The sequence below is a fragment of the Lynx rufus genome, unplaced genomic scaffold (genome assembly GCF_022079265.1).
Source record: "Lynx rufus isolate CCGP_SWC_20201006 ecotype Redwood Valley unplaced genomic scaffold, mLynRuf1.p SCAF_4, whole genome shotgun sequence".
In the NCBI taxonomy this organism is placed as follows: Eukaryota; Metazoa; Chordata; class Mammalia; order Carnivora; family Felidae; genus Lynx; species Lynx rufus.
In genome coordinates this window covers 76,536,453-76,556,128 of record NW_025814856.1, presented here as the reverse complement: position 1 = coordinate 76,556,128, position 19,676 = coordinate 76,536,453, and the positions used below count along the sequence as shown (strand labels likewise).

The window sequence follows — 19,676 nt, the reverse complement described above, 5'->3', positions numbered from 1 at the left end:
AAGTTTTGAGTACCTTATTTAATGACTATACTGTGGTTATACTATGATTTATCTCATTATTCCCTTTTTGTTAGATATTTAGATTGTTTTCTCATTGGGACTATTATACATATATAATGATAAAGTCTACCTAACAGACACACACACACCATTCATACATGCATACATGTACGTAAGCATACAGCATTTTGAATATTTGCAAGTCAGTGCCCCATTGAAATGACTACCCTACATCAGTAAATTATCACTAAGGGAGCACAGCCATGGTAGCTCTACTCAGGCCAAGAAATGGAATTTGACCAAACTCGTGAGCTCTAGTCTCTGTTCCCTCTCTCTTGCTCATGGGTAATCACTAACATCACTAACCCAACCTCTAGTGACATGCATCAGTTTTTGTCTTGGCCTGGGGTTACCGGACCAGTAGGTATGAATATCTTAAAGCATCTTAATTCGTATAACCGAACTGCTTTGGAAAATGTTATGTCGTTTTATCGTATGAAAATGTGGAAGGGACTTTTGTTCCTGGAATATGGGAAGGGAAAGAAATGAGGACCATGTGTAGCGACACTGTTCTGGACTGTGAGTAGGACCGAGCGGGACCATGATGCTTCTGGGAGATGTCAGCAGTCTGTTTTCAACTTCCGTTTTACCCGCCTTGAAAATGCTCTTCCTTATCTGGACATTGCCAGTCACTGTGGCAGAAGGAGAGGAGAACCAGTGCAGGGTTCTTACGTGTGGACAGAAGCGGGTTAAATTCGCCCGGGGAAACGCACATGAGGTCAGTAGAGCCAGGGGTCTAGTGTCCCCCTATGGGGAAAGGTGCTGTAGAAGGAACACAGCAATACCGTCCACCATACTGTTTCATGACTTTGCCTCCTTCTTGAGGAGGTCAGATCATTTAAGGTTAGTAATCTTTCACTTTTAGCATAGAAGCACATCCTAGCCTTGGGGAGAGGGGGTCTTGGATCTCTAGATAGAGCTGTAACTTGGGTCATCAGCAGAGGTGTTTGCGTAACGCTGATGAACTTTGGGGGTGTGGGTACTTTTCCAAGAAGGGGCCTGACACATGCTTATTCATTAAGACGTAATGGGGGAAACGCTAAGATCAGTTTATTAGATACTTTTGGTGGAAAGCAGTTCCTCTTCAGGAGACAATGTTTTCTGTGTCTAGTTTTCACGTCCTAGTCACACGCTGTCTGGGGAGCTTTCGGGAAATGTTTTCCTGAGTAATGACACACACTTGGAGAGGTTTTCTCCCTGGAAACGCAAGGGAACCGGCTTGCTCCAGGTTCTCAGTTACCCCTTCCTCGTGTGGTCAGCATCCTGTCTTCCCTCTTTAGTGCGGCACACTTGCATTCTTCTCTGCTGCCAGTCACGTCTGTACCAGCTCGTTTGTAATATTGAGAACATCAAGAGGCACATCTCATTTCCCTTTGGCTTTATGTCTTCATCAGGACACAGGTGTCTTCAGTGACGACACTGTCGCTCAGCTAGAGAAACAGTTGCGCGGAGGTGGGGTGGCATGGTGGTTTCAGGTGAGCTCTGATTTCACACAAAGCTGTCTTCTCTCCAGGGATGGTGAAGTTGGAGAGAGGCTCCCTTAACCCGCCTCCAGGATGAACCCCCTGCAAGAAGACATGGAGAACGCACTCACCGGGAGCCAGAGCTCTCACGCTTCCTTGCGCGACGTTCATTCCATCAACCCTGCACACCTCATGGCCAGAATTGAGTCCTATGAAGGAAGGGAGAAGAAAGGCATATCTGATGTCCGGAGGACTTTCTGTTTGTTTGTCACCTTTGACCTCTTATTTGTAACGTTACTGTGGATAATAGAGTTAAATGTAAGTGTTTTTCTTCCCCATGACTTTACATAAGAATTGTTTCCAGAGCCAAGAAACAATTTTCTTATTTTTCTCCTCATTTCTGTGTCATTTAGTGAATTCCGTGTTTTTCCAAAGGGGGGGGATAGTGCTCTTTTCCAGCTGATTTTGACCTCTCTTGTTCTGTGCTGTTATTTTTTAAAACAAAGGCTAGTTCATTTAAAACTTACTTTGAAATTTGAATTCATGGTGTTTTGTTCTCTGTCAGGAGTTAGCGAACCATAGCCTGGGGGCCAAATTCCGCTGGCCTGTTTTTATAAAGTTTTATTGGAACACAGCCCTGCCCATCTGTTTACTTTTTGCCTGTGGCTGGCTTTTGTGCTATAGTTGACTTGAGTAGTTGTGACAGAGTCCATCTGGCCCACAAAGGCAAAAGTATCTATTTCCTGGCCCTTCTCAGAAAAAGATTGCTGGTCCTTGCTTCAAAAATGTAGCATGCCTGTGGAATATGTTTTAGATGTTACATCTACTTTTCTAATCCCCATGTTTAAGAATTTTCTTGCATTTATTCTTTACTTTTTCACAAAGAGATTATTCATCTTTTATTGAAAAAAAATGTTCAGAACCATTTGGAGGTTTGTCTCGATCTTGTCAGGTCTATGCAGTTATATTGTCAAATAACTCTCTAGACTAGTACTATCCAATGGAAATATAATGCAAGCCTTGTAGACAATTAAGTTCTCTAGTTGCTACATTAATAAAGGTGAAAATAGACAGGTGAAATACATTTTAATAATATATTTTATTTAGCCCAATATATCTGTTTTCTCCCAAAGCCTTGACTCTGTTTACAAATAGGTAATCTCTTCCAAATGCTTTCCTCACAGGCAAGAATTATTTAAAACCACACAAGCCAGTGATATGATGTACTAATTTAGAGTCTCTCTTTTTATTATTTGTTCCACATGTATACATTAAAGAAAACATTTAAATTAACATATATTTCAAAGGAGTAATATGTTTTCAAAACTAGTACCTATCAAGAAATAAAAAAGAAATACATCTTTTTAATTTATTTAAAAAAATTTTTAAAGTTTATTTATTTTTGAGAGAGAGAGAGCAGGGGAGGGGCAGAGAGAGAGGTAGAGAGAGAATCCCAAGAAGGTTCTGCACTGCCAGCGCAGAGCCCAACTCAGGGCTCGAACCCACGACACTGCGAGGTCATGGCCTGAGCCGAAACCAAGAGTCAGACACTTAACCGACTTAACCAGGCACCCCTTATTATTATTTTTTTTTATTTTACTGAGAGAGAGAGGGGTAGAGGAGGAGAGAGAAAGAATCCCAAGCAGGCTCCACGCTCAGTGCAGAGCCCAACGTGGGACTCTGTTCCACAACCCTGGGATCACGACCTGAGCCAAAATCAAGAGTTGGATGCTAAACAGACTGAGCCACCCGGGCACCCCAGAAATACATCTTTCAACAGGAAAGCATAGCAGCAGTTTTAGGGAGCTCACATAAAAATGATTGTAAGGACAGCACAAAATCAAAACATTTATTGATTTACCACCAAGATCACTACCTACTTTTAAGTGAGGGAAGCCTGGGGGTAGAGCTGTGGTGAGGGGTTTGTAGAATCACACTCACCTCCCTCCTCCCTTCAACTGAGTGAAGTGGACTGAACTCTGTTTTGTTCCTCAGGAGGGATTGGTTGATGTCTGTGTGCGACAGGTTATAAATGAAAAAAATCACCAGGCCTAGCAATTAAGAGATGTATTTTTGTTTAATTTTTTTTTATTGAAGGTAATTAACATATGCAGTGTTAACATTAGTTTCAGGCATAAAACATTTCAGCATTTCTGTACATGACTCGGCGCTCATGCAGTAAGTGGAGTCACCATCTGTCACCAGACAACACTATTGCAGTCTTACTGACTTTGTTTCCTGTGCTGTGCTTTTCATCTCCATGATTTATCTATTTTATAACTGGAAGGTTGTACCTCTTAATCTCCCTTTTCAATTTCTCCCAGCCCCTCCCCGCCAACTCCCCACTGACAGTTTGTTCTCCATATGTAAGAGTCTGGTTTTTGTTTGTCTCTTTTTTTCTTCGTTTGTTTCGTTTCTTAAATTCCATGTGTGAGTGAAATCATACGGTATTTGTCTTTCTCTGTCTGACTTATTTCACTTAGCATTATACTCTCTACATCTAACCATGTTGTTGCAAATGGCAGGATCGCATTATTTTTTACAGCTGAGTACTATTCCATTGTGTGTGTGTATATAATGTATGTATTTATATTATATGTATAATATATATGTGTGAGTATATATATATATTGTGTGTATATATCTATATATGTCTATAGATAAATAGATATGCACACCACATCTTTATCCATCATCTGTGGATAGACACTGAGGCTGCTTCCATATCCCAGCTTTTATACAATGCTACAGTAAACCTAGAGATGCATATTTCAAATTAAGAAATGTGTTCTAAAACTTTTCCACTGACTGCCAGTTGCCCCAGTTATAAAATGAAAAGATCACACAAGACTATATGATCTTTAAGATAGCACATCTTGACTTTTTTGGCAAGGTTTGATATTTTGGTTTGTTTTTTTTTACATTCAGTTTCTAGTTGTGTTTGATTTAGATTGTCAGTCCTGACCTGGGCTTTTCACCACACACTGTACCATATGTCTTTTCTTTTATGGTCTGTTTCTGTAATCACTCTAATCACTGAAATCCATTGTTCTTTTCACCTGTCTACACATATACTGAGTGCCAGACATAGGCTTCAGATTTAGGTGTGGCAGGCTCCACAGAAACATTAGTAAGATTTGAAGTTTAGCGGAGCAGATACAGCACATATCTTACACTGCCCTATCGTGCTGGTCTTTGAAAGAGGAAAGAAATAGTGCCAGGGGTGCTTAGGCCTTCAAAAGAGTAATGGGACTATGCAATCATAACAGTAACCCAAGTACTTTGCCTTTATATATGACTTCCAATTTAGCCAATTTTTCTCCTTTCTCCAAGGAAGCAAGATGCTCAGGCCAAAAATGAAGACTCATCCTTGATTAATTTGCTTGTTTTGTGTCTCTCACATTCCCTATCCAGTTGAAAAGTAAGCCCTTATGGGATGGGCCTGCAAAATAGATCCAAGTCATGACGTCTTCTCCATTTCTACCGTGGCCACCCTCAAGCAAGCCAGTTATGACTCCCCTGGACTCCTGTACCAGGAGCCCAACTGATTAGCCAGCTTCCATTCTTGCCCTCCTAATATCCATTCTCCTCCTAGAAGCCAGAGAGATTTGGGGCGCCCAGGTGGCTCAGTCAGTTAAGCGTCTGACTTTGGCTCAGGTCACGATCTCGCAATTCGTGGGTTCGAGCCCCACGTTGGGCTCTGGGCTGACAGCTCGGAGCCTAGAGCCTGCTTTGGATTCTGTGTCTCCCTCTCTCTGCCTCTCCCCTACCCGTGCTCTGTCTCTTTCTTTCTCTCAAAAATAATAAATAAACATTAAAAAAAATTGTAAAAACAAGCCAGAGAGACTGAAAACAACAGATCAAACAATGTTACTTTCTATTTATAATGCTTCTGATGGACCAGAGCACTTTGGATAAAATCCAAGTGCCATAGCTTGGCCAGCATAGCCCCCAAGGAGCCTCTCCAGCCTTCCTTTCCCATTCTCTGTTTCTGGCCCTCCCGGATAAGCCCAGACTTGCCTCCTGGTCTCAGGACAGAACAAGCTCCCTTCTGTCTTGGACCTTTATACTAGTTCCTTCTAAATGAAAATGGTTCATTTCCTTTATCTTGATGCAGATGCTGACGTCTTACGCTGGTATCTGTCAGCTTAGATCTCAGCACAGGGAAGGCTTCCACTTAGCATCCAACCCAAAGAAGTCAACCATCACTCCTGTCGCACTGCCCTGCTTCCGTTCTCTGTACAGCACGTATTTTCTTGTTTGTCATCTCTCACTCCTTGCTAAAACATAAGTTCCATAGAGACAGGGATACTGTTTTGTTTACTGAAGTATTTAGAACCATATTCAACACTTAGCAAGTGTTCAGCAAATATTCGGTGAATGGATAAAGATCTCATGTCACTGGTTTGCCAGTAGGATTACATTAGGGACAGATTGGCTGCGAAGCTGTGAAAGGAATCCCATGCAAAGTGGTGAAAATCGGAAGGAAAAAGTTAATCTTAGAGGCATCCTAAAAAAATAAGTATGCTGGGGGCACCTGGGTGGCTCAGTTGGTTAAGAGTCCTACTCTTGATTGTGGCTTAGGTCAAGATCTCACGGTTTATGAGTTCAAGCCCCACATCAGGCTCTAGTGCAGAGCCTACTTGAGAGTCTCTCCTTGTCTGCCCCAGCCCTGCTCACTCTCTCTCTCAAAAAATAGATAAATAAAAAAAATTTAAAGAAATGTAAGTATGCTGATAGACTTATTGATAAGCTGAGTTTTTTTATCTCCAGTATTCAGGAAGGAGTCAAGATTTAAACAAAATTTTTTTTAATGTTTATTTATTTCTGAGACAGAGCATGAGTTGGGGAAGGGCGGAGAGAGAGGGAGAAACAGGATCCGAAGCAGGCTCCGGGCTCTGAGCTGTCTGCACAGAGCCCGATGTGGGGCTTGAACTCACAGACCGCAGACCGCGAGATCCTGACCTGAGCCAAAGTCGGACGCTCAACCAACTGAGCCACCCAGGTGCCCCAGGACTCAAGATTTCTAATGATAGAACATAAAAAGAATAGGATCAGCTCTGTCAGAACTGTGGGAAGAGATTCCATGTGAAACTAAAGACAAGTCTATGGGGGATATCTTGAGGTAGAGCCAGAGGTTTTGAAATTGAGAATTTAGAGCACAAGTTGGAGCTCTAGGTAATAGATTTTCGATTTCTCTGTTTAAAGGCCAGCCAAAATCAGGGTCTTTTAAAGTATGCAGATACCGTGGAAAACCTTTTTCTACTGAAGAACTGTTATCAGCAGCTTGATTCCCGGGCTCTCAGCCAGGAGGGTGGTCTCTGTGCCCTAGGTCACTTAGAATAATCATTCTTTTAGTATTTTAGAGCTTGGTAAGCTTCCTTAGTCTGGACAGACACACTTGATAAGACTACATGGTTGGTTGCCTTTTAATAATTATTTCCTTTTGCTCCCAAGTTTTCTGTTCTGTTTGTTATTAGGGATCTATAGTCAAGCACATCTATAGCCCATCTGCACAAACTACACAGAAATCTAAACCCCCTTAAGAGATTTTAAAGTACTGACTAGTGTTTATAGTAAACTTTCATTTGAATAACAAATACATATACTTGTAAAAGTATCTAAGCGAAGAGGAGCCTTCCCTTGGGGTAACTTTAATTCCAGTTAGGCCGATTAGCAAACCTCGCAGGGGTGTTCCTTATTAATTTTCTCCCCCTTTGCCCAGGTCTTTGGCTCATCCTCCTTCACTTTGTCCTTTTTCAGATATCTCCATCAGTTTACCAGGACAAACGTGTACTCCAGATCGGAAATGGGAATTTACTGTTGCACGTCCTGTGCCCTAATCCACGGGCCCTAACAGTTGTGGTGTCTGCTTGGGTGCTGCCGCAGGTGCCAGACACACATTCCATTACTTGATTTTTTTTTTAATTTTTTAGGGCGCCCGGGTGGCTCAGTTGGTTGAGCGTCCGACTTCACCTCAGGTCACGATCTCACGTTTCATGACTTCAAGCCCCGCATTGGGCTCTGTGCCGACAGCTCAGAGCCTGGAGCCTGTTTCAGATTCTGTGTCTCCCTCTCGCTCTGCCCCTCCTCTGCTTGTGCTCTCTGTCTCTCAAAAAATGAATAAATGTTTAAAAAAAAATTTTTTTTTAATTTTTTTTTTCAACGTTTATTTATTTTTGGGACAGAGAGAGACAGAGCATGAACGGGGGAGGGGCAGAGAGAGAGGGAGACACAGAATCGGAAACAGGCTCCAGGCTCTGAACCATCAGCCCAGAGCCCGACGCGGGGCTCGAACTCACGGACCGCGAGATCGTGACCTGGCTGAAGTCGGACGCTTAACTGACTGCGCCACCCAGGCGCCCCCCAAAAAAATTTTTTTTTTAAATTTTTTAATGTTTATTTGAGAGAAAGAGAGACAGAGACAGAACTGGAGTGGGGGAGGTGCAGAGAGAGAGGGAGACACAGCATCAGAAGCAGGCTCCAGGATCTGAGCTGTCAGCACAGAGTCCGACGCGGGGCTCAAACTCACGAACCGCCAGATCGTGACCTGAGCTGAAATCAGACACTTAACTGACTGAGCCACCCAGGCGCCCCTACTTGATTTTTAAAACAATATTTTCTATAGTGTAATATGTAGAATCTGAACTTGATCGTTTAAAATTCATCTTGATAGGAGAATCGAGAAAGGACAAAGTTTATCATCTTAGGGCTGATTTTCATCATTCACTGTAGCTTCATCACATTTGATTGTAGGTCTGGTCTTCCCCTTATTTCATTATCTATCAAATGAAAAGTATATATGAAAATTGCTAAGAGGACAGGATTTTCAAATGCCAGGAACAAATAAAAAAGAAAAACCAGAGAGAATATCTGAACCTCTATCTTGTGTCACAGTAACTGCTGTCATTGATCTTTGCTAAGATCAGGGGACTCGTTGGCCTTCCAAGACCTTAAACAGCAGAGACTGGTCAGAAAGTGAGGGCAGGCTTGGAGGAATGTGACTTGTCTTCTTTAAGATTGCACATTGGTATGTTTGAAGATTTTGTCTTAGAAGAGAAAAAGAATCATTTTTTAACATTTTACTTTGCTAAAGTAGGAACTAGTTTTTTACAAGGCATTATTTTTCATTATATGTTTATATTTGTCGAGTGAATGAATTCAGAATTGAAGTGGGAAATACTATTCAGCATTTTTCTATTAGAGTTGATGTGTGTCTTATTCCTCCCGTTTTAACATTCCAGGGTTCTGAGATGGTAGGCAGAAAAGTGTAGACGAGAACAACCTTACTTGGATATTTTCTTGTATTATTTTCACACGTAAATCTCTCAGTTTTACTTCTCACCATCCTTCCTAGGTGAATGGAGGCATTGAGAACACCTTAGAGAAGGAGGTAGTGCGCTATGACTACTACTCCTCTTACTTCGATATATTTGTAAGTATTTTCTGTTTTCCATTTTATTTCAGATATGATGAATCTGTAACCAAAAGGTAAATTTCCCCTGAATAGATCTCCTAGTCTGTGCCATTCTTTTGTCCTCTCCTGAACACTGTCTTTCCTTTCCCCTCAGTTACTGGCCAAGTCAACGCTCTCTCTCTCGCTGTAAGGAATTGTTTGGTCATAGGGAGGAGAGAAATGAGAGATAAGGGAGGGCAGCAGAAGGAGCCATTCTGTTTTCTTGGAGGAGAGCCTTTATTCTTTTCGTAGAAGCCGTGGATGTGTCCTAATCACTAAAAGGAAAAGTGACCTATTTATATAAGAACTTGATGAAAATGCCATTCCTTTTCTGCCTTGAGATAGATTTCTGAGTGTACTTTTAATAATACTGTTTCGTTTTTTTAGAATAGTTTTTGAGGAAAGTTCCATATTGGTAATCCTGAGCAACATTAGTTAGTTATGGAATTACACAGGTGCAGTTCTCTGTGGATGAGGCCTTCATTTCATTCAAAGAAATGCTTGCATTCTTTCTAGGGCATTCTGTGACTTTCATTGGGCTTGGTACCTCTTCCTGGTATCTCTTTGTAGTGGATGGTGTAAGCAAGTCAGGTTCTAACGTTGTGTTGGATGCAGGATAGGCAATTAATGTTCGCGGTGAGTTCCTCCAAATTGATTTTAACCACATTAATCACTATCTCTAGAAGCTTTATGCACACCGGTTAAGAGTAGGACCCTTCACGTCAGAAAAACCTGGGTTTGATTCACAACGCTATCACTATTTGTATCCATCTTTTAATATATTGGGTCTAAACTTCAGTTTTTCATATGTAAAATGAGATCACCATAGTTCTAAAAAGTAAATGAAATACTGTATGGAAAACATTTAGCCCGAGGATAGATACCTCCAAGAAACTCAGAGACCTGCAGTCACTAATCAACATCATCATTATTTTTGGTCGAGAATTTTAATAATCGGCTGATTATATTTTCTAGTGGTTTTCAAATTATACTAGAAAGGCTTTTGTGTTGTGGTGGTTTTATTTCTGAAGGGGGCTGCAGAAGTGTGTGGGGAAGGAGGTAAAGCTCCCGGGAAGTAGAGGTTAGGGTTCCCTGTCATAGCCCCTTGCAGCCTAGGTGGTTCCATTTTTATCTGTACAGTATGTTTGAGTTCCAGTAGGATTGTGCTGAAAAAGTGTTTGGCTGCTACAGAACGTTTGGAAAACCACTGATACAATTTAATCCCCTCGTTTGTCACATGAGGAAAGTGAGTTTCATGGTTTCAGCATCTTTGCCTACCTGCGCCAGGTCATTGTAGCAGGGGGAAAGAGCATGTCACATCCCACATCTCTTGATATTTCTTTCTTCTAAAGCTATTGACATGTAATAGCAAGATTGATTTCTCTTCTCTTATTTCCCTTGCTGAATTTATCTTCACATAGCCTCAGCCAGGAAGCCAGGTTCATCTACCAGCTAGACCACCAAGGGTTGTCTGTCCTTTATGTGTAGGGACTTAATGGTCCTGGACAGATAGGTGGAGCCCATTAGCTCAGACTGAAAGGACTGGCATATCTGGCCTGGAAAGTGGACACAGCTTCCAGGAAACCTTGGCACCCAGGAGACTTTGAGATAGAGGGCTGAAGAAGACTCATACTTTTTTTAAAAATATTTTTTCTAATATTTATTTTTGAGAGAGAAAGAGACTGAGTGTGAGTGGGAGAGGGGCAGAGAGAGAGGGAGACAGAATCCGAAGCAGGCTCCAGGCTCCGAGCTGTCAGCACAGAGCCTGACACAGGGTTTGAACTCAGGAACTGTGAGAGCATGACCTGAGCCAAAGTCAGCCACTTAACTTACTGAGCCACCCAGGTACCCCAAGACTTATATTTTTTGCCAAATCCAGAACACAGGGATAGAGTTGGAATGAATAGAGAAGCTAAACTAAGTTTGAGGATTGTTGGAAAACACACTTTTTTAAACTTTTCTTTTAAGCTTATTTATTTTGAGACAGAGAATGTGAGCAGGGGAGTGGCAGAGAGAGAGGGAGAGAGAGAATCCCTAGCAGGCTCCACGCTATCAGAGTAGAGACTGACGTGGGGCTTGATCTCACAAGCCGGTCTTTGGACCGGTGGCGGTCTGTGGCAGCCTTCAGCTAAACAGAATGATGAAGACACTTTGGTGGGTTCTTCCTAAAACTCAGTGATCTTATATTTGTATCTATTTTTTTTTAACTTACCTTGTCATTTTTGTTTTAATCTAGCTCTTGGCAGTTTTTCGATTTAAAGTGTTAATCCTCGCATATGCCGTATGCAGACTGCGCCATTGGTGGGCAATAGCGGTGAGTATGTCACCACGGTGAGCAGTCTGTCTCCTCCAGTGCTGCTGGCCCAGGCCCGCTCACAACAGGGCTGGGCTGGGCCCAAATGCACCTCTCATCTGGGATGAATTCTACCAGCTTTTCCCGAGGCCCCTTCCTCCACACTTCCGTAGGTTTAAGACCAGGGCTTTGTTCCAGTAGTGATGAGTTCCTACCTTTGTCTCTACGGATACCGCCCCAGTTGAGGAACGTAGGGACCCATCAGTGGTTCTTTGCCATGCACCAACTTGCCCTCTACTGCATTTTACAGATGAGTGATAAGATCAGTACCTCTGTCACAAACATACTTGGAAAATTTCCCCTTTGCTCGTTGGTGATTTTTCGTGACTGACTTGCTGCTTATTTTGATCATTGCTTTTCTTGCTGTTTTATCCCCTCCCCTCCCTCCAGTCTTCTTTTAAAATTTTTTAATGTTTATTTTTGAGAGAGACAGAGTGAGTGGGGGAGAGGCAGAGAGAGAGGGAGACACAGAATCCAAAGCAGGCTCCAGGCTCCGAGCTGTCAGCACAGAGCCTGACGTGGAGCTCGAACTCACGAACCGCGAGATCATGACCTGGGCCAAGGTCGGATGTGGACGCCCAACCGACTGAGCCACCCGGCGCCCCACCCTCCTTCCAGTCTTAAAGGGAAAAGTTCCCATGCTGCCTTTTACTGTTGCCTTCAGGCTTCTTGAAGGCAGTGGTGTTTTTTACTCATCCCTGTTTCTTTGCATCTAGCACAGAGCTTTGGCACATGCTGTTCACCCTCGGTAAATATTTATTGGTTGAAAGAAGAATTATAAGCCATTCTGCCTCAATTATTTTTGCCATGTCCACAGATGCCTGAACACTCGCCTTTTTGAGAGCGCTAAGAAGGCAGGTATATGGGGGGAATGCTGAGCTTCCCAAGCTGGAGTGGCCTGCTCAGGAACAGCCTACAGTTTTGTTTCTGGAGTGAGGCCTCAGTCGGTGTGGGCCAGCGTGGCGTGCCCAGCTGAGGATGGGGTTGTGCTTCTTTCCCAAGACACAGTCCACAGGAGCCACATCTCCCTGGGCCATCTCTTCCGAGCATCCGCAGAATCATAGGGCTGACATCAGGACCGTCAGTTGAGCCCCAAGCTAATGTATCTCAGATGCAGGCTGACAGTAGTAGCCAGACTTGAGTCCCTTTCCTGAATACGTTTCTGCTGGTACCAAATAGCTGTGGCGATGGTCTCTTCCCAGTTTTCTAGGGTCTCCTTAATATGCACTAGTATTTGTCAGACCATCTGTCTCAAATTTGTTTCAGAAAAGTGAGTGACATTCACTGACTCTTTAGAAAGTATCTTTAATATCTAAACCAAATTATGAAGGGGCAGGTCATGTTCGGCGCATCCATTTGATTGGTTTTGATTCTTCTTTTTAAAAACATTTGCAGGGAGGGACCAGCCAGCTGGAACAGAAGGTCGAGTCACCTGATACCTAAAAACGTACTGTCAGCATACAAAGTTAATTAGTGTCAGAATGTAAAATACCTTCTCTTCCAGGTAGCTCACTCTGGCTGGGGTGTGTGTGTGTGTGTGTGTGTGTGTGTGTGGCAGTTTGCTAACAATGCTGACCCCGCACTTGGTTAATACTTCCTGAGCTTGACACCCATGTCCCCTGACCTCCATTCTGTCAGTCAAGGCTGACTGGGCATCACCCTGGTCAGCTGTCACATTGCTAGGATCCTAGTTGGGGGAAGGAGGGACAAGGCCCAGATCCCGTGGGATTGTCTCTGGGCTCCCCAACCACCAGGGGGAGCCCTGGCTCTGTATTCCAGGGGTCCCTCCTGTGGGGAGAGGTCTTTGCAGGTTGGACCTTGTGGAGGACAAACCTGAGTGTCCCAGCACACCAGCTTGCTAGACCGAGGGAGGTGGGTCGCTGACCTGCTAGACCGAGAGCAGAAGGTCGCTGACCTGCTAGACCGAGGGAAGAGGGGTAGCATGCGTAGCCAGTCAGGGATCAGGCACCACGGAGAAGCCCACTGTGGCCCCGTCTGCGTTTAGGGGCTGGGGACAGGGTGATGTGGGAGGGCCCGGGCTGGCAGAGCTGCCCCAGGCCTTAGGTGCTTCTGGCGCCGACAGGTCTCTCTGTGAGGAGGGGGCTTCCCAGCGTAAAATGTCTAACTCGAATGGTGCTGGGTTATGTGTCTTTCAGCTGACGACAGCAGTGACCAGTGCCTTTTTACTTGCAAAAGTGATCCTCTCAAAGGTACAGCCTCCCACGTTTTCTGTACAATTACCGTCTATACTGGCGAAGGCTCGTGTTCCAGTGTGAGCTCCTGGTAACCGCATTTCCCTCTCCTGGTCACGTCTGTCCTTCCAGCTTTTCTCTCAAGGGGCTTTCGGCTACGTGCTCCCCATCATTTCGTTCCTCCTTGCCTGGATTGAGACGTGGTTCCTGGATTTCAAAGTGTTACCTCAAGAGGCGGAAGAGGAAAACAGTAAGTGTCTCCCAGGTTAGGCTCCTCAGATGGGCTGGGGACCGAGCCAGAAGGAAGAGCCTGGAAGTCAGATTTGAAGGGAGCCACACTGGGTGGGGTAGGCGGGTCTCGGGTCTCCACCGTGCAGAGGACCCAGCAGAAATCCAGAGCAGGGCGGAGGACAGGACAGTGAGAGCACGTGGCTCCTCTCTGGAGCTGTGAGGCCAGACTTCTCTGGAAGAAAGTGTGAGCCCTGGTGAGAGGGACAGTCAGACAGCAGAAACAGCCAGCACCTCCTTATCCCCAGTGATGGCGGTCCCAGGACACCAAGCACTTTGTGCATCTGAAGAGGACTGTTCCTTAGGGACACAGGGATGGCAGACAGGATAGGCTGAGCTGAGACAGTAAGTCTCAGAGTCTGCGGTCCTGCCAAGTCTCACGTTGCTACCTTACAGCAGGCGGTGGCCTGGAAGGGGCCCCAATTGGCACAGGGGGTGCCTGGTGGGGGAGAGTGCTGGGTGAGTGAGGAACCCAGAGGGCGGGAGGGGGAAGACAGCAGCCAGACACGTGTGCTCAGCTCGGGGTCCACCTCCCCCTGTGAGTAGCGGAGGGACTCCTAGCGATCTGTGACCATGAGCCCTGTGGGGCGGCCGTCATCTCCTGCGTGGACTCATGTGGATACTGACCAGGAAGGCCCAGTGATGGACTGAGCTGCATGATTCAGTATGGGGCTAGAATTCCTCTCTGCATGATGGCCTGAGTGGAAGCCCACGGGCCACATCTGCCCTCTGGTGGTGACATGTTTGAAACTCAGTACAGAGACCCAGGCCTTTTACCACGTGCCGTGGTTAGGTCCTTCGTGCGTCTGGCTCAGATTGCCCTGCAAAATAGGAAAAGTAAGGTCCTATGTCCTAGAGAAAGTGAAGTATGATTGTAACCTCAAGGGATAACGGAGAATGAGTAAACATGTAAATGGATTTATTTTGAGTAATCTCATTGACAGAGTAGAAATCTATAAGAACAGAATTATTATTCAAGAGTGCATTTTAAACACCTGAACCAGACCTAGATAAGTCTTCTGTCGTGTGTCCTCTGTGCTTGTATGAAAACCTGTTGTGGATCATGGCAGGTACAGCTGATGGAAGTCGCTTTTGGACTCGTGTATAAACATCAAATCGAGCTTGGGTGAAAGCATATCAGCTGTTAGTGTCACTGGGGCTTGAATGCGAGAGTGATGCCACCATGTTCAAAGGCACTAACAGGGCAGAACTGGCGTCGATGAAAACGTGGAGCAGAGGGTACGCTCACGGTCACGAACAGGCAGTGAGCTCACACCTGCACCTGCGATTCGGCCGCGGCTTCCTCCAGCTTCTCTTGTGTTCGCTCAGCTCCAGAGGAGACTCGCCGCCGAGTGCTCCCTGTGCTACGGGCGCCCGTCCTGAGCTTCCACATCAGTTCCTCCCCTTTTCTGTGTTTGTTCAATTCCCTTTTCTGGGGGGACCTTTTTAAATAATAAATCTTTCTTCCCCATCTTACTGACGCTTTCCACATTTATACAAGTCTCTCCACTTATTGTGCCTTACATTTGCTATTTCCCTAACGAAGTGAATACTGGAGGCCATTTGTATGACTTACCAGGTTGTTTTGCTTTGTGCTTTGGTTTTGATTATGGTGATTTCTGCAGGGAGGAAAGTGTTCTCCAGGGAAAGAGGCCATAAATACTGACTCAAAGAATCCCCTGAGTCACAGGCAGGTTTTTAAGTCTGCTGCCATGTGCCCTCACAGCACTGGTTCATAGCGTAATAATAAAACTTATTTTTTGTTTGAAAGATTTTCTTTCTGGCAAGGGTTTTTCTCTTTTTTAGCATAGCAACGACACCATTTTATTGTGCCTTACCTCGCCGAGAAGCTACCAGAACTGTGACGTCACTCTCAGCCTCTGAATTTCTTCCCTTCCAGGACTCCTGATAGTTCAGGATGCTTCGGAGAGGGCGGCACTCATACCTGGCGGTCTTTCTGATGGTCAGTTTTATTCTCCTCCTGAATCTGAAGCAGGTAACAAAAATGTGATTATCGTCTGTGTTTTCATCCGTCATTCAAAAGCTCAGCCCTCCCTCCCTCTCCTGTCAGAACGCTGCTGAGCAGACATCTCACAGCGCAGGCACGTAGGAGACAGAAATAACCGAGACGTGGTCTTGATGTGGGAGCAGTGGGGAGACACAGAGTGTAAAATACGTGTAACCCGGGGACACAGACCCTGTGTGACCGGCCATGTGCATCTCAGAAGACAGGCAGACGAGGGGAAGGGTCCGCTCCTCTTCTTAGCCATCATCCCCTAGCCCGACCTTCCTCCCGGGTCCCCGTGTCTGAGGGTGCAGCTCTCTCTGAGCTGTTGCCCGTGAAGAAAGCAGAGCCTCCCTGGGGACTCGGCCCTTTCTTAGGCCTCACATCCCTGCCTTCTCCAGGCCATTTCCACCCTCTGTATTTCTGCCTCCTTTACCTCATTCATTGCACCACTTCCTGTCTTCTCCACCTTTCCTTCAGCATTTCCTGCTTTGGTTTCTGCAGCCATTTGCTGCCTCGGTCACCCTCTCCCTGCCCCGCCAGAGCGCCATGTCAAATATAACAATTGCATTGTCGTATGGCTTCCTCAAACCACTCGATGAGGTGGGAGTCTCATTAACCCTATTTCAGAGACCATCAGATTGAGGCACAGAGAGGGGAATCATTTGTGCAAGGTCTCTGGAGGAGTAGGAGGTGGTGGGATCTGAACCCCGGCTCAGTGCTGGAATCCGCGCTCACAGCTGATGCATGTGGGGCCTCTCAGTATTAATGGAAACGCAGCATTGACCACCTCTTCCCCTGCCCAGAAGCCTTCAGTGGCAGAAAGGATTAAGGAAGTCCTGGGTCCTGAGCCTGGCAGAAAGCACCATTTTGACCTCATTACCCAGTTGTCCGACCTCCTGGTACTGTCTCCGTGTGTTCTCTTCTTAGCTTTGCTGAAAATGTTCTGAGCCCAAGCCATGAAGCCAGCGGGCAGCTTGCTTTTTCTGTTTGTCACACTGTCCCTCTGCAGGCCTGCTCTCCACGCACGGGAGAGAAGGCTGTCCCACCGCACCCCCACCCTCTGGCTCCTGGGAGAACATTCTCTGCATTTCCTAGGACATTTCTCCCACCTGTGCGGGCTGCACTGCCTTCAACCCTGACCTGGCCTCGTTCTATCACTGGGGTGGAAACTTGAGTTAGAGAGACTGCGTTATTTCATTCCCCGCATTGAGCTTAGTAACTATTTGAAACACACACACACACATAGGATAGTAAAGCAGATTCCAGGCAGAAAGAGGCATGTGAAAGATCAAAGGCCCAGCAATGTGACATAGTGAATCATCGGAACTCGAAGTAACTTGATATCCTGGGCTATTCGTATTTGATATTAAAGCAGGTTAAATCAGGAAAGCATAGGGTCAGATGAACTACAGATGTGAATTGGCAGAATTTCTCTTCTCAGTCAGCAGAAGGTCAAAGAAGTATCAAACTCTCATTACCTCAGTGTGAGGGTTACTTCGGGGAGATATTTTGTATGTCGTAGGACTTGCTCTTTTAGCATAAAGGCAGTTCACAGTTTAGCCCGTGCTTTTGCACAGCTGTTATTTTTCTAACACTAGTAAAAGTTCTCAGCACTAATGTATTTACTTAACTAGAAACCCTAACTTGATATTCTCTGGACTATGTTGGATCTAAGCATGGAGTCAGACGAAATACAGATATGAACTAGCAGCCAGTCTCTTTCTCAGGCGGCAGATACTCAATATAAGTATTCAGTTTTTCATTACCTCGCTATGAGGGTTATCTCATTGAGGTTTTTTTATGTCATAGGAGTCATTCTTCTGAAAAAAGGGAGTTCACGTTGTTCATGCTTTTATCTAGCTTTTATTTTTCTAGGACTAACAAAAGTTCTTGGTGCTAATATCTTTACCCAATTAGAAGTTCAGAACAGCCGGATAATGATAATGGGAGGAGTTACACCTTAGACATTCTTCATCAAACCTCCAGTCCTGAATGCATTGGCTTCCTGCCTCTGACTTTTACCCCCACCTAGTGGTGGTTGGGAGCATGACCAGTTCATTGGATTATGGAACTGACCTTGAACATGGTCTGGGTGTTCAGGTAGCTTCTTTGTTCAAGACAAAATGCAGGTGAGTCATAGGCAGAGAAGGAGGGTTCAATGTGACTTACTCTATTGTATTATATTTTCATTGTATGAAGATGCAAGTTAGGAAAGAATTAAAATTTAAAACTATTATTGCAGGGCTCAGTCAGTTGGGTGGCCACCTCTTTCAGCTCAGGTCATCATCTCATGGTTCATGAGATCAATCCCCATGTTGGGTTCTGTGTGCAGGGCATGGAGCTTGCTTGGGATTCTCTGTCTCCCTCTCTCCCTGGCTCTCTCCCTCTCTCTCTCAAAATAAATAAACATGTTTAAAAACCTATTATTGGAATTAATGTATCTAGAAAAGAAGCTTCTCCTCTAAAGCATGGCTGGCTCATTAGGCCGGTGGCTAAAAACTACACAGAACAGGAGTCTGTGCTTCTGCTGCCCTGGGAGTGACACAGTGCTGATTGGTGCCTGGGGGACAAGAGGGCATCTGGGTCCTGCTCGCCTGCTCTTGACTTTCCTTCTCCTGCACCCAGGGCAGTGTCGGCACTTAGTAGATTTGTAACTGTGGAAGGAAGGAATGAGGAGGGAGAAAGAAATCAGAGTCACCAAAAATTAAAATGTTAGTATTTTTCCTTGTAAAGGAGTCGCTTGAATTTTAGCATCAGAGAGATTCTGAAAGTTAGAACCTTTCGTGACATGTACTTCTAAGGAATGTAAGGGTGGTTTGTTGGGAGGTTTTTTTGTGGGTCTAACCATGTCCTGCTCACCTGTGTATTCAGTGGAAGGATGAGGAAGCACAAGCCTTGTCAGATGATTGGGCTCAAGTTGTTACGGCAGTCAGACAGCTGAAGTGAACCAGCCGTGATGCTGAGGAAAAGATAGTCCGTCACCTTGCAAATCATCTTCTAAATCATCTTAATACTTAAATTGAATAATAGCTCAATTGCATTATATAATCTGTGATAATAAGCAAATCTAGAAGAAGACAGTATAATTCAAATTGGACACTTTTTAAAAAAATTTTTAACATTTATTTATTTTTGAGAGCACGAGTGGGGGAGGGACAGAGAGAGAGACATAGAAAACCAAGCAGGCTCCAGGCTCCAAGTTGTCAGCACAGAGCCTGAAACGGGGCTCGAATCCACAAACCATGAGATCATGACCCGCGCCGAAGTCGGATGCTTAATCGACTGAGCCACCCCAGCACCCTCTTTTGACACTTTCTAATAGCAAGCAGCCATGCATGCTGGTTTGCCCTGGGTAGTCTTGACTTATTCCTGTGGCCCCAAGTAATGATTATTAGAACCGCTTTGATCTATAGGAAATGTTCTTGTTTAGATGATGAATTCTATAGTCACCCCATGTATAATCAATAGATTTGAAAGACAGTTTTTCTAATTTTTATTAAGAATGGTAAATTGTATTGAAACGTCACTGCCGAGGATACTACATAATCTTTATTTAAAAAAAAAAAGAATAGCTTGACTGAGTTATAATTTTCATACCATAAAATTCATCCATCATAAGTGTGCAATTGCATGATTTTAAATAAATTTACACTTTTTAAAAAGTGTTTTATGTTTATATTTGAGAGAGACAGAGAGAGAGAGAGACAGAGTATGAGCTGGGGAGGGGCAGAGAAGAGGTAAAGAATCTGAAGCAGGCTCCAGGCTCCGAGCTTTCAGCACAGAGCCCAACGCGGGGCTTGAACCCACAAACTGTGAGATCATGACATGAGCTGAAATTGGACGCTTAACCAACTGA

At 44.7% G+C, this 19,676-nt stretch overlaps 1 protein-coding gene across 3 annotated transcripts in view; it reads left to right on the top strand.

Annotated features, from left to right (window-relative positions):
* LOC124523893 (STARD3 N-terminal-like protein) overlaps nucleotides 1-19,676 on the top strand; it is a 55,112-nt gene that overhangs the window by 25,236 nt on the left and 10,200 nt on the right. For 2 of the 3 annotated variants that reach the window (XM_047095826.1, XM_047095825.1), the window contains 7 exons: nucleotides 1,574-1,841; nucleotides 7,287-7,412; nucleotides 8,881-8,958; nucleotides 11,216-11,293; nucleotides 13,489-13,542; nucleotides 13,657-13,774; nucleotides 15,713-15,808. In XM_047095826.1, the coding sequence (XP_046951782.1) occupies nucleotides 1,617-1,841; nucleotides 7,287-7,412; nucleotides 8,881-8,958; nucleotides 11,216-11,293; nucleotides 13,489-13,542; nucleotides 13,657-13,774; nucleotides 15,713-15,808 (775 nt within the window). In that variant the 5' untranslated portion in view covers nucleotides 1,574-1,616. The remainder of the gene's footprint in view (nucleotides 1-1,573; nucleotides 1,842-7,286; nucleotides 7,413-8,880; nucleotides 8,959-11,215; nucleotides 11,294-13,488; nucleotides 13,543-13,656; nucleotides 13,775-15,712; nucleotides 15,809-19,676) is intronic. The other variant, XM_047095827.1, reaches the window with a different exon arrangement.